The 15,225-nt window shown below is 35.1% G+C and overlaps 3 protein-coding genes across 5 annotated transcripts; 1 reads left to right on the plus strand and 2 right to left on the minus strand.

Moving 5' to 3' along the window:
- On the plus strand, positions 1,935-6,106 carry LOC105160395. 3 transcript variants are annotated; one of them, XM_011077750.2, is made up of 4 exons: positions 1,935-2,066; positions 2,540-2,603; positions 3,321-4,958; positions 5,535-6,106. In XM_011077750.2, coding segments are annotated over exons 2-4 (2,046 nt in total). In that variant the 5' UTR covers positions 1,935-2,066; positions 2,540-2,602; the 3' UTR covers positions 5,942-6,106. The 3 variants fall into 3 exon arrangements, with proteins under 3 accessions (XP_011076052.1, XP_011076053.1, XP_011076055.1); XM_011077751.2 differs by lacking the exon at positions 1,935-2,066 and adding an exon at positions 2,133-2,413; XM_011077753.2 differs by lacking the exon at positions 1,935-2,066 and adding an exon at positions 2,258-2,338.
- On the minus strand, positions 6,199-7,950 carry LOC105160397. The gene is made up of 5 exons (XM_011077754.2): positions 7,629-7,950; positions 7,483-7,535; positions 7,219-7,383; positions 6,865-6,966; positions 6,199-6,506 (listed from the first exon to the last, which is right to left on the minus strand). Exons 1-5 carry the CDS (start codon positions 7,822-7,824, stop codon positions 6,372-6,374), a joined length of 651 nt encoding a protein of 216 aa, XP_011076056.1. The 5' UTR covers positions 7,825-7,950; the 3' UTR covers positions 6,199-6,371.
- Positions 8,688-12,866, minus strand: LOC105160398 (hydroxyproline O-galactosyltransferase HPGT1). Its single transcript, XM_011077755.2, has 12 exons — positions 12,447-12,866; positions 11,862-11,925; positions 11,207-11,256; positions 10,919-11,109; positions 10,645-10,708; positions 10,435-10,507; positions 9,965-10,088; positions 9,750-9,837; positions 9,583-9,633; positions 9,310-9,381; positions 9,115-9,227; positions 8,688-8,983 (listed from the first exon to the last, which is right to left on the minus strand). The coding sequence occupies exons 1-12, from the start codon at positions 12,557-12,559 to the stop codon at positions 8,961-8,963; spliced, it is 1,026 nt and encodes a 341-aa protein (XP_011076057.1). The 5' UTR covers positions 12,560-12,866; the 3' UTR covers positions 8,688-8,960.

Raw genomic sequence — 15,225 nt, forward strand, 5'->3', positions numbered from 1 at the left:
AAATGCAACACTCTCTTTCGTGTGAGATTACAAATGCAATTTCTCCTATTTTTGCATTATCTAGATTTCATTACTAATAAGAAAGCTTTTTTTCATATTTTATAAATTATTTAATCTGCATATAGGAAAATAAATATATAATCTACCACAGCATAACCTTCTCATGGGGATTTCAAGTATTGCTTAAGCAATATATCATAATTCAAATTATATAAAAGTAACTCACAAAATTGAGGTCTGAGTTTGAGCTGAGTCATGATAAGAATGCTTTGAAGGGTACTTCACAAAATCTTAATTTTTATAAATTATGAAACACAAAAAAAAAATTATAAGCTCAATATATGTAAATATATTTACAAAGTAAATAAATTATGTTAAAAAATATATGTAAATATGTGTCAATAAATGCGTATAATATTATAGAAAAAAGTATGTTATATAACTTATAAATTTTTGTTCAATTACATATCCACATAATAAAAATATAGCGTATCATTACTTTAAAAAATATAGAATAATATATATATTAATTATATTATAGATTTGCATCCTTTATAGTATATATTTGTTCGATTTAAATTTGTATAGATAATTTATTTTTAAAAAATATATATAACAATACATGCAAAATTTATGTAAAATTTTTTACAGATTATATAAAAATTATAAATTTATGGAGTTTATACAGATCATATACTCAGAATTATAAGTAAAAAAAAAATTCTTTAAATATAAAAATGGATATAAAATAAAATATTAATTCATAATAAATAAAATAAAAATAATAAATATAGGATGTCCATGTCACATTGAATACATAAGTATGAGCAACACATGAAGATGATTAATATCACATCACATCACAAACTATTTCAGAAAAATTCAGCCGACAATTCCGACCCAAAAAATAAATGAAAAAATAAACTAAATATTAGTCAATCTTAATCTAATTTTAGGCACATGACACTTTTCTACTACCAAATCTCACTCCCAATTGCAACGCAAATATATATTTATTATATATATTCCTTTTCCTTCTTGCATGTGAGCATGCAGTGATCACTCAACTACTCACCCAATAATTCTCATATATTAATGGATATATTATAAATTCTATTGAAATTTATGACAATTATAGATTTTATTTTTTTATTTTTTTAAAATTAATAATTATCTGATAAATACGCATTCGATGTGGGTTCGAATCCAACTATATACGTGGAATGTTGTTCTATTGTATAATAGGTGTTGTTTATTGTAATAGTAGCTATTGTAATTTAGGATCTTATACTGAAGAATTGTATGTGTTCATAACTACACTAAATAATAAACAAAACATGGAAGCAGTAGAGCAACTTGTAATAATTAATTTAGAAAGGAATATATATATATATATATATATATATTTATATTTATGATGAAAACGGTAGAATTTGAACACATAACACAATTTTGTAGTTCAAATCTATGGGTTATATCTCAACGGACTTTTCGTATTATATTTGATTTTCGTATTTTTATCATAAAGAAAAATTTTGTTTTCTAAAATTAAATCAATCACCATTTACTTTGTATTACTAAATTGGATAATTTGTTCATTATACTTTTATAAGGTGTTTACTTTGTATTATGGAGGCCTGATTCTGATATAAATTATTATTTTTTTAATAAAATAAGTAAAATTCAATTATTCAATTAGACGTAATATGATATTTTTAATAATATAACTCATATAATTAAGAAATCGGCCTTATTAAGGTTATTTAAGAGAAAATGATTTTTCCCTATAAAAAATAAGAGAAAATGAATTTTCCGGCTGGAACGAAGATGATTGGGCCACGTAGACAGATAAAGACGCGATATATCGGCAGACAAGCAGAGAAAGAGGGAAAATCAAAGTAAACTTTGAACGAGAGGACGAGAAGATAAAATTAGTCGGTAATAAAGAAAAAATGAAAATTCCAAAAATCGGGTCGATTGTTAAAGACTAAAGTCTCAAAATATCGCGAGAAATCAGATGAGTCTTTCTCTCTCCAGATCTGCAAACCCTCCGAGCATCTCTCCTTGTAAGTTTTTCTTCTTCTTCTTCTTCGTTCTTCCTTCTTCATTTTCTCGTGCTTTTTCCTTTTTAATTTTTTTTCTGTCTCGTTAAATGTTCCTGAGAAAATGGAAGAAAATTAGCGAGAATCGGATTTTCCTTTTTCTTTTTACCAATTTTAATTGAATATAGCTATGAATAAAGCATGATTAACAATGAATTCATGAGAAACAAGTAGTGATTGATATCTGCAGCTCCAGTAATACTTACCCCCTTACCCTGGGTGGGGATGGGGGGTGGGTAAGCTGAAAGTTAATTAACTGTTTGAAAGTGATTAGAGCAATAAAATGAAAGAAAATTTTGAGTTAGAATTTGGTAATCGTATGTTAGACTGTTTAGTGTTTTGAAAATTATGAATACTTTTCAAAATGTTTAATTATTAGTAATTTGTTTTGCCATTGGGTTTTTGCTGATTGTGTTCCTTTTGTTTTTGTTTTTCAGTTTGTTGTTGTTTGTGCTGCTGTAGGCGAGCACAGGGGGGGCACGGCAAGATCTTTCGTACTAAGTGAGTTGCTCTGTTTCTTTCTCCTGGCATATTTATGAGTTTTTTCTTGGATATGTTATTTAGTTGAATTGCCATTTTATTGTATTCAAATGGTTGATTGTTGAAAGATTTCGTTTCTGACGTTTATTTAACAGCAGTGGGTATGCATTATAAAGTTTCTCTCGAAATTTTGAACTTTCTCTTTGAAGCTTAACATTGTACTGTCATGGTGTGTGGCTTATTTCTGAAAGAAACTTAAATCAAATTGAAGTTGTTTAGATTGCAATTGCTTCAGTCAACCAAGAAGTTGGCAAGGGTGTTTTAACATCGAGGAGTATGGTTAAAATAGGTGACATTCAAGTGCATTTTCGTTTATAATTCCATGCATGGACTGAATTTGTGTGCATGGTTTATGTCTTGCATGTGTTTGTCCAATTTCATGGTTTCCAGCTGATGTTTTCTTTATGTGAATGCTCAGTTGTCATTCACATGAGTCTTTGAAGCAGAGATCTTCTCTTCCACAGGAGTAATTGGAACTATACTAGGTCAAGTTTGACAATTGTCTTTTTGTTTTTTGAAATGTCTTCCCTTCTTTTGTCAACAACCTTGTATTTTCAGAATGAGCGAGATTACATCACTGAGTTTCCTCATCAAATGTTGCCTAGTCAAAAGAATGCCAATATTATGGTAATGTGGGCATGTAAATTTGTAAGTAATCGGTTTCTTCCTTTTCGGCAGTGGTGCGAGAGAAAGATGTTTGCTGGGAATATGCTGATAGGTTAGAAGGAAACAAGGTGAGATGCAAATTCTGCGATAGAATTCTTAATGGTGGCATTAGCAGGTTGAAGCATCATTTATCTCGACTTCCCAGTAAAGGTGTAAATCCATGCACCAAAGTAAGAGATGATGTCACTGAAAGGGTAAGGGAAATCATAGCGTCAAAAGAGGACAGTAAGGAAATTTCAGTAACTAAGATGCAAAAGATACCAGAAGTTAAATCCCCTGTGGCTGTAAGCATCTCCGCTGGGAAGACTCTCATGGCTGTGGAATCAGCAACGCTGGTTGGAAAAGTGTTTTCATCCATCACCTCGTCGAATTCTTCTTCCAGAAATGAACAAGAAAATGCAGAGAGAAGTATCGCTCTTTTCTTTTTTGAGAATAAATTGGACTTCAGTGTAGCCCGTTCTTCATCTTATCAGCAAATGCTTGATGCAGTGAGAAAATGTGGTAGTGGATTTATAGGACCCTCTGCAGAAGCTTTAAAAACGACATGGTTGGAAAGGATCAAATCTGAAGTGAGTTTACATTCAAAAGACATTGAAAGAGAGTGGGCTATGACTGGTTGCACTATTATTGCAGAAACATGGACAGACAACAAATCAAGGGCTTTGATTAATTTCTTAGTTTCATCCCCCTCCAGAACCTTCTTCCACAAATCAGTTGATGTATCTTCATATTATAAAAATATAAAGTACCTCTCTGATTTGTTCGATTCCATAATTCAAGATTTTGGCCCCGAAAATGTTGTTCAGATAATTATAGATAATGCTCTAAACTTCCATGGCTTAGCAAACCATATCCTGCAGAATTACGGCTCTGTTTTTGTGACCCCTTGTGCCTCGCAATGCATGAATGGGATCTTGGAGGAATTCTGTAAGGTGGATTGGATTAATAGGTGTATTTTACAGGCACAGGTTGTTTCAAAGTATATATACAACAACTCGTCAATGCTTGATATGATGAAAAAGTTTACTGGAGGACAAGAAATCATACGGAGTGGCATTACCAAGGCTGTCTCAAATTTTCTATCTTTGCAATCTATGCTGAAGCAGAAATCAAGACTGAAACATATGTTCAATAGCCCAGAATTTTCTGCAAATTCGTCCTCTGCAAACAAGCCTCAGACAGCAACTTGTGTTGGCATTCTTGATGATAATGAATTTTGGCGAGCAGTAGAAGAAAGTGTTGCTGTGTCTGAGCCATTTTTGAAAGTAATGAGGGAAGTATCGGGAGGGAAGCCTGCAGTAGGTTTCATTTATGAGTTGATGACGAGAGCAAAGGAGTCTATACGGACATATTACATTATGGATGAGATTAAATGCAAGACATTTTTGGACATTGTAGACAAGAAGTGGCAGAACAACCTGCATTCCCCTCTACATTCAGCAGCAGCCTTTCTGAACCCCAGCATCCAGTATAATCCAGAAATTAAATTTCTTGGATCCATTAAGGAAGACTTTTTCAGAGTTCTGGAGAAGCTTCTTCCGACACCCGAACTAAGGCGTGATATAACAAACCAGATTCTTTTATTCTCAAGGGGAAGTGGGATGTTTGGCTGTAACCTTGCAAAGGAGGCAATTGATACTGTTTCCCCTGGTAAGTTTGCATTTTTAGTTTTACGTTATCCATTCTGGTTTTGCCAGAAGCAAGATTTCATATGTTACCTTATATGAATTTCCTTTTATTCTATTGCCAGCAGTTGCTTGTTACCTTGTGCAATATAATATGAGGATCGGATTTTCAATTCTCAAAAGACTTTTCTTTGTTCCCATAATTACCAAATAGGAAACGCTGCCTATTTCCCCCTGAACCCCTTGATCAAAATACATTTCCTGCTTGAGTCTGCTCTTATGTTTGAAAAGAAAAGATAATGGGATATGGTGGGGTGGAGGATCACGAGAGTTCTATTTTGAACTGCTTGGTCAGAGAATTATTCTTTGCGGGTTGTTTCTTTAAACCGTAGATCTCTTACAATACACGACTTTACTAAGTGGGTTAGGGAAGTTCTGAATCAAATAAAAAGGCAATCCATGATCAGATGGAGGGGGCCAACTCTTAACTTGCCTATTTTTATCTTTGGCCCTGGGAAAAGAGCCTAGGATCGTTGCTTGTCTCTCTGAATAACTACCTATTATGCTTGCTAAGAGTTGATCAACGTTGATTGAACTGCAGGCATTTGGTGGGAACAATTTGGTGATGCTGCTCCCATGTTGCAACGAGTGGCAATTCGAATACTCAGTCAGGTCTGCAGCACTTCTACTTTCGAGAGGCAGTGGAGCACGTTTCAACAGATCCATTCCGAGAAGCGCAACAAGATCGATAAGGAAACACTAAACGACTTACTTTATATCAACTACAATCTCAAATTAGAAAAATCTTTGAAATTGATATCTTCAGAAGTAGATCCCCTTCAACTGGATGACATAGACATGACTTCGGAGTGGGTGGAGGAGGCTGAAAATCCAAGCCCTGTTCAGTGGCTTGATCGTTTCGGTTCTGCTCTGGAAGGCGGAGATCTGAATACTAGACAGTTTAATGCTGCTATATTTGGTGCTAACGACCATATTTTTAATTTGTAGCCGTGCAGCGCTTTTTCTATATAGATTCTTCATTTTAAATTTGTATTGCATCTTGTATTCTAGTATATATAAGGTGCAATACCATAGAGGATCTAGACAAGGCACTGTTGTATCTTAAGCTTGTTTTGTGCAGCCAAATGCAAAAAATTGGCTTTCAGTGCTCAATATGAAGCCATTATATAGGCTTATTCAGAGATAGGGCATGGCCGTAAATAATACTCACAAGGAACAGTAAGACCAACTCCGTATATCCAAACTGAAACAAAGCACAGGAAACAAAGGATTTGTGCCATTCGTCAACGAAAATCCCTATACAATCATACAATATCTTACAAACCCATTCTTTCCAACTAAAACGAATTAATCTTATATCATACTACCAATTAAACTTCATATCAATAACACCATATGATGTTCCAATACTGCTATTTCAGGATGTACTGTTGAGAAAATGAGCCAATGCCTTGTCCGTATCATTGTCATACATGAACAATGCTTCCGCAACATTGTTGGGCGAGAATCCCATTTCTCGCAAAAGAGTAAATCCATTGGCAAATTCCTTAACCTGAGAATAAGAAGAATGATCATCACCAGTTGCCTTCTAAATTTAACAAAGATGTTTAACTTAGTGCAGTCTCAATTTTGTGATGATGTTAGAATCTGTGCTCCCTCAAAAGACAGAATATACACGCACCCAACAGCATAAAGATGACATAACAGGTTGCTGAACTAACATTATTGTGGTATGAGTGGATAGGAAAGTCTAACCCATATTACATGCAGCAAAGAGTAGTAGCAGAAACTATATGCAGATCACATGATAATCAGCGTTCAATGACGAAATCAGTGCAGAAGCAAGAAGAGTGTTCTTTCTTTCTGTGATACGAAGATTAAAAATCGCAAAAAGGAAACAGAGATATTACTTTGGTGGGATTGTCTCCATAATTTGCAACTGCAAGTGCCACAGCTTCTCTGTTGAGACCTGCCGCTATATATTTGCTCACAATGGGATCTGTAGCAGGCCCCTGCATTCAAATTCCAATTTTATCCCATGATGAGCCATCAATCCACCAAGATCAAGAAAGAGTTCATTAAGTACAGAACTCAAAATCTAAACAAACTTAAGATAAAGGGGCACTGATCATAAGCTAAGCACTAGCAGGCCATGGCGTGGAAACAGGGATCAATGCTGAAAACGAGTCCATGAGCATACCTAATGATCCATACATCATAATATGCATTGAAAATGCATGAATAAATTATGTGAAGGGACATACATAAGAAGATGGTGGTTCAGTTGCCCTCGGCGGAACAGTTTCAATCCCAAGCCTGCTCCAGTTTGGGTTTTCCTTCACTGCTTCAGTTAAAACCTGCCTCTCAAACTCGAAATCAAAGTGGAAATTACTTCGCGGAATCTCTCCCAGTTGCGGCAACAACGCAGGCTACAAAATTCCGAATCAATCAGCTTTCTAGTTCAGGCAAAAAATAGACATCCAAAAATCGTTTTTTAAGCAAATTTTATCCAGGTAAAAGACATATACCGGAGGCGTAATTCGATATTCTGGCTTTATAGCAACCCTAATCCCCAACCCAGCTGCAAACCAAACACCAAAAAATAGAACATGAAAATAATAAAAAACCAATTCTAGTCGGAAAAGAGTGCGCAACAGAAAAAGAAGAGGCATACAACTGGATGGAGGAGGGGGAGCGTGGTGAAAAGGGGGGTTTCGGCCGGGTGGGGCGGCGGCGCCACCGATCTTGGGGTAGAGTGACTGAGGTTGACCATACATCGGATGAGCAGCGGTGGTGGACGACGAGGTGGCGGATGAAGGCCTACTGTACGCTGGGATGTTGGAATCACGTTTTCTGAAATCGTACTCCATTGTTGGGGGAAATCAAAATCCAATGATGTTTCCTGATCGAGGAGAATTGACTATTCTGTTATGAACATGAAAATATAGCTGGGTCTGCGATACGGTTACAACTTACAAGAGAAAAAAGAGTAGAGAAAATTGACCCAAAACTAAAATACAAAGAAGCCAATTTCATTATCGTATTGCTTAAGCAAAGCCCACTGGAAATATTGCGTGCATTTATTTTATATATAAAAAGAAAAAAATAAAAGCAGGCCCATTTAACTCCTAATTGCTTAATTTATGTGAATAATATCAATTTTTTAAGAACTATTAATGTGTTCAAAACTTAAGAATTTGTAATTTTTTAATTTCTATAACTTCTTTTTCTTATGTCTTGAAGGGTGATATTAAAATTAACCTTATTGTTAAAGTTATAACTCAAACTAAACAAAAATACATTTTTATCCAAACAACACAATATAACTAAATAAACAACTTATTCTTAATTTCGTGTTTTCTTTATCTTAAATTTAATTTTGACTTATCCTATCACCCGGTCAAGTCTAAAGAACAATAGTGCCAAGATTCTATGTAGCATCAACATAGACATCCACATCCTACATAGTAGGATCTCTTTTTATTAAAGAAACAGAGGTGGAAAACCTTATTTTAAATCCAGAATCCCTATTGGGTGATGTTAATTCAACCAAATTATTGTTGACAAAATTCTCTAAACTTATAATTAATAGATTTGTCACAATACGTTTAGCAATCATTTATAAGCACGATCAGGAGCCTATTTCCCTATGCATCAGGCATGAGACTGCATAGATGCTCCAAAACGGCAAACCTGCAAATATGCGCTAGTAAATAATTTCAGACTAACAATACGGAGACAAACACCAGCCTCGGAAACTATAAATGCTATAACACAAAAATGTTACATTCGGTTGTACAAGGAATTAGTACATGTGATATAGCCAACTGGCTGCATATATGATTCTGTATCTCCGGTGTAGTTGTATGGAAAAGTTTAGCAGATGATGGGAAAAGAATGCCTCCTGAAATAATCTAGTCCTATGTGCAATAGATTTGTCAGTGTTGTTGTAAAGAATAGAAGCAATGCCGGTTGCTTTGTACTGTTCTTGGAGTCATCAATAGGATTATACGCCTGAACATAAAGCTCCTGCAGATGAAGTCATAGCGGGTTCAACTTAGATATTGTGAAGTTAAGGTCCAGCAATAATCGGTTAAATTTTCAAAGCCACCACATTTGAAGGGTGGAGAGGACGAAAAGAGAGAGAGAGAGACACACACCTGAGGACCAGGCTGAGCAACAAAACTTCCTTTCATCAACATGCTTGACATCCAGCCCAATAAACCAGGAACCAGCACTGACATCGTCATGGGCATAAACACGAAGTATAGATCTGCAACCCAAAAGCAGATGTAAATTTTGCTTCTTACTGTTTGGCACTCAAAGCTGCTCATATGACCCAAAGCAGAAGTTACCTGTTGATTGAGATGAACTTGGCCAAAGCCTGGGATATCACGAACATCTCACCTGAAGCATGGCGGAAGTAACTGTTCACAAAAACAATATTCGTGAAGAGCAAAATAAATATGAACTGAATAAAATTGATCACGACGAGAGCACGCAGAGAGAGAGACACACACACACATACACAGAGGGAGGAAGGCATGTTAATCCAATCACTGGCACCTGGTAGTAAAATTAAATAAAGCAAAGAGAATGTTCCAGAGAGTATTAAGTTAAATACTTACGTTTTCCCATCCCCAAATTTCCACCAATCTGGTTCATACCATTTCTGGCCCCTGCCAATTACAAGCAAAGACGACCTCTTAAGAGCCATTGACAATATATGACACCGAGATGTGCTCCATCACTGCTTTAAAATTTATGATTTGTGTCAAAGTTTGCCAATACTCACCGTTCAGAGAAAACTTCTCCTGATTTCATGCACCCGATATAGACACGAGGTTTCTCCAAATGAGCAGTAAGTACATTTGTCAAGGCATCTGTAGAGAAGATATATAGATCATTTCATATCACGCAGAATGCTGTCAAGATTTTGCTGCCATACTAGATAAGAAGGACAAAGCTCATCATGTAGAAGTATTCGCAGGTAATCATACTTGCACCTACCAACATTTACATAGACATCATCATTGACTTTTGCATAGTAGTCAGCAACCCATTTTTCTGCAGCATGAGCAAAGAATAATTTTGTCTTGTTTGGAAGTTCCTCAGGTGCCTCTACATGGTTTTCCTAAAGAAGGAACCAAAGGAAGATTGGTCAACTATAGTTGTAAGAATGCATGCACACAGAACCCGAGACTTATTAGTCTACACAAAAAAACGAAACAGCATGGAAACTGTAATCCAACTTAAAGTCAATTCTCCAGAATACTAGTGATAATTTCTAATAGTTTGCAGCATAAAGCTCAGTCCATTAACAAATTCTACATTTTCCAAGCAATAATTCCCCAACTACGTGAATGTCACAATGAAAGCATACAGGAAACAAAATTGCTAAGAAGAGATAATACATTGAACTGGTTGTGCAGTATGCATATAATAGAACCCCCAATGAGATGCAGAGCCAAACAACTTACAAGAATAAAAATATCATTTGTTTGTTTGTTCTCGCCATCAATACTTCTATCCATGCTGTCTCCTCGATTGGAGCTGCAATTTACCGTGGTATTGGATAAAACACTATTGCAGTGATATACTATGTATAAAAGATGGATAAAACACTATTGCAGTGATAACTACAAATAAAAGAGAGAGAGAGAGAGAGAGAGAGAGAAGGAAAAACATACCTTCTGCCTATTACAAAACGAATAATGATTCCCTTCTCTTCTTCCATCTTCTTCAAAGTTGCACCTGTATATATGGGAGTATGACTTACATGCGATAGTTCTGGCAATAATAAAAGTAGGAAAATGCAAACAAGCAAACCAATTTCATGGATACATAGCTGTCCATACGACACGAACTATAAAGAAAGTAAGAAAAATGGAACAAAACAAAAAGTTGGAATGAACAACTCCAATCAAGGTTACAATCTATTGTGAGCTTCAAATGATAACCTACCAATGCCCATCCATGCCTTCCGTATAGCATCTCTGTTGCTCTTACGACCAAATCCCGTAAATATTCCTACCACTACAAGCGGTCTCCTCTTAGGAGTTCTATTGATCTCGGATAAATGTTTTGAAACAAAACCTTCCTGTCTGGCAGCAGCAAGTTCCATCTCCAAGCCTGATAATTTCTTCCGTTGTTCCCTGATAGGCATGGGATCTTGATAAAAGTTGCATATACTAACACTCAAATATGAAAGAACTACTTGTGAGAAAGAAAAGCCAGGAAATTTTATGTCACCTGCATTCTATGATTTTCCATGAATCGTCGACTGACATTACAGTTTTTCCCTGAGTATAAAAGATGATTTTAAGTTGCATTGGCAACGTATGCGAACCCATCTAGTTAGGGAATTGACTAAACACGATAAAAAAATTTTAACTGGAAATTAAAGCAGGTTGAGAAACTTAATCTTGCCCTCGCACATGTCATACATTGCAAATAAGATCATCATGCCTGTGACATAAGTTTGAACACAACTTAATCACTAAAATTCTTATTATGCAGCCTACACAGGCAAATCTGTTCTATTCTTCTAAGAAATATAAGAAGTTTTAAGGATAATATCCAAATACTAGCAAGATATGTATAAATTTAAATGGTCTGTGCAATGTTTGATTTAAAAACAGAAAGACAGGGCACGTTCAGTCATAAGAAAGGTGGACTTTTATTAAGACTTGTTGTTGCTTAAAGTTAAGTCATCATTGCCATATAAAGATACATATCCAAGTCCGGAAATATTTGAAACTTGCCCCTAGTGTATATACATCCTTACTGGAAAAAGAGAATCCTGATTTACCTAGATTAAAAGTTAGCTACTCAGTTAAATAAAGAGGAAAAGAAAAACACACAAGGTAGAAAAAATTGAAATAAAACCCAATGTATGTAGAGGTACCAGGCCAGTTATTCTGTCGAGCTCTTTTGCCAAGTAAACCCTGTTTTCTGCATCCTGCCACAATCTGCCACGCCAAATTCAACAAATCAATCTCACGCTTTTTTCTGTCCCCAGCCTTTATTTATATAGAGAAAAAAAGCCAAATGCTTGATAGTTGATTACAGTGCAACTCTGGCACCAGAAATGCATACAAGGATTTTAACTTTCACTTCATCTCTTGAATCAAAATGGTAAAGGTTGAGAGTAAAGAACTACCGATTTCTAATCTAAAAAAAGGTTCTCCTAAATTCCTGCCTTAACATTCTCCTTTTTCTATTTAATCATCTCTAATACACATTTCCATATCAAAATTTGAAAAAATACAAAAAAAGAAAAAAAAAAATTAAACAATTGATGGTTGATTAATCCAACTCCAACTCCACAAATTTACGTATCTAATGTCACCAGTTGACATATCAATACAATTAACTCATTAAGTCTCCACGACTGCATAATTAGAGAAAAACTAACGAACTCAGCCAAAACCAACAAGAAGATTCCACATATATAAAAACAACGTAACTGGAAAAAACTACAAAAACTCACCGTCCGGCGACGTATAGAGAAGCAAAAGTTGCGAACATGGAAAGCATGAGAGTCGAAATTGGGGACCGAATCACCATTCCAGTGAATCGCACACTCGATCCCTTGCTCTGCATTTGCTTTGTCTTTTAAATTTCCTCAACTTCTCTTCCTATTCGATTCAATTCCTGAGCTCAATACCACCGATCCGAATAACTAACCAAATCCAAAACTCAGCAGCAATCACTTCCCCAGTGATTTGAAGCTTCGATGCGAAACGAAAAAAAATCAAAACAGACAAAAAATCGTAATGACAAAGAGACTCCGATTTGAGATCACAGTGAAGACAACGGGTATATGGATTTCAGTGCCGAACAAAAAGGGAAAAGCGCTGAAATCTTTTTCAGTTTACATAAGGAGACTTCCTGGGGCAGTGTTAATATCATTTTTGTCATTTGAAAAAGGTGACAAAAGGAATGATATTAAATAATTATAATAAATATTCCTAATTAATGCCAGTTTTAAACCATTGGGCCCCATTGAAGAACTTAAAGCCCAATTCAAATGGGCTGAGCATAAAATGAAACAACAGCAGGCAACAAAAAATAGCCCAACACAAATACTACACAAACTGTGTTTCACATTAATCGCTCTTCACATTTTAACGACTTTGGGGCAATAATTAACTGGTATATATCAATGTCAACAGCGCTTTCAATTTTTATTTCCTGTCTTGTAGAAATTGAGGTTGACGGTGGGCACATACCATTTGGTGTCCACCATTAAATTAATTATTTAAGGTGATCGACACAATTAAGACAAATAATTACATACAGATCTTCCTTCGTCTTGTATCCTTGTCTTCTACTGGGCTGTCGTGTCATGATTCATGACTAGCTCCACACCATGTTTTTTTTGGGTATATTGCAACTATCTCTCTTAAGTTTTGACATAATTATAAATATTTTTTTATTTAAAAAATTATAAATATCATCTTTAAATAAAAAATAATTATGTAGCCTCTAAACAATTAAATGAACATTACTATTTTACCCTCGCTAATTTTTTAAAAAAAATATTTGTAAAATATAAAATATTTTAGGATAGGTAAACTAAATAACCTACACGAGATATTGTTCATAAAATATTTTAATATATTATAAAATATATATTAATTATAACTTATAACTCAAAATGCCATTCTAATTAGTTCACAAAAAAAAAAGTGGATGGAAACTTAACGGACGGTACTCATTGTTAGGCAGACGTTACGATAAGAGTGGGTATTCATAATTTTTCAAACAATGAGGAGGTATTTTATAATTATATCAAATCTTCAGAAATTTAGTTATAATTTACTTTTTTCTTTTTATGCATTAAGTAATTAATAATTATTTGTAATTATTATAGGAATTATTTTATTTAATAGCCAATTACAATATGGGGAAAAAAGGGCAGAATCGTACAGTTATAAGGGTTTGGATACAACTTACAAGGAATCTTAATTCTTGTAAATGTCTTAAACTCGACGTGGACGAATGACTTTCGTTGGATTAAATTAAAGAAATAAACAAATTAAAATGACAATAAATTTAGCATAAATACCAACCACACACAATAGATTTGATCCGGGTCGAAATATGAGATCCCTTCAAGGTAGGTCTCAAACTTGCTATATATGTTTCAGATATCGAAGTTGTCCCTAAGAAGAACAAGCACGTTAGGCTAGCCGAGTGCATCCCTAGCTAAGACCCTTCTATGCTCAAATTAGTTTGAGTTTGAGTTTGAAATGAAAAGTAGGCGATCTCAAACAATAAATGAGGTAGAAAACAATAAATGTGTCATACCATAAATTCTCTAGAAGAAAGATATTTATAGGTCCAAATGTACTTCACCAAATGAACCTCGTAACTTTATCTTAAAATCTCAACTGTCAGAAATCATGGATGAGATGACTTCCACGGCAGTCGGGTTCGGGGATCTAACCCGTGCCAATCTTAAATGCACGGATTTTATTGCATTTTTAATATTTTTAGCTCGTACAAGGCGCATTTTGATTCTTTTCTCAATTAAATGGTTTACACCCCTATCAAGATCAAAGTTTACAATGCAAAAATCATATTGATAGGGGCTTAAGGTAACTGAGGAGTGTAGAGGTGTAAGAGTTTGACAAGCCAAGATGACTCCTCATCTAATCGGTGATCCGCATGAATGGATTTAATAATATTTCCTCTATCTCTATCTGATGAGAGGAATTTAGAAAAAGACAGATGTATCCTCCAGTAGAGGGGCAGAAATAACTTAGTGCATCTAGGGGATTTGACCGAGTGTTAATTCCCTTGTGACTAGATATTTAAGGGCATAGTTAATGCCCATAACACCGGACTTTTGGCGCATTATGCATAATCGTGGGAGCATATATGAAGATCGTGGGGATACACGTCAGCAGGTGGGTATGTTCAGTATAAGAGGAAGAAAATCTCAGAGAAGGAGGTAATTTTTCATTCGGAGAGTGCATAGCATTTAATGAGAGTAATTTTTATATTTTTGGAACCGATATTTTTCATTATTGTCAATACTGACTTGAGCGTCGGAGTATCTTCGCCGGGACTTTACCCGGCTAGATAACGTTTTCTCTCATTCTCAGAATATTAGTGATCGGGAGCGGAAGGTAGATAACGACCCCGAAGTGCGATCTGCGATTTCGAGCCTGATCACTATCTATACCTAGCAAAATTACAACCAAGGGAATAAGCTTGGTAAAAGTCATCGAAAAACGAAGATCTTGTTGAATTCATAAATG

The sequence above is a fragment of the Sesamum indicum genome, linkage group LG4, assembly GCF_000512975.1.
Source record: "Sesamum indicum cultivar Zhongzhi No. 13 linkage group LG4, S_indicum_v1.0, whole genome shotgun sequence".
Classification (NCBI taxonomy): domain Eukaryota; kingdom Viridiplantae; phylum Streptophyta; class Magnoliopsida; order Lamiales; family Pedaliaceae; genus Sesamum; species Sesamum indicum.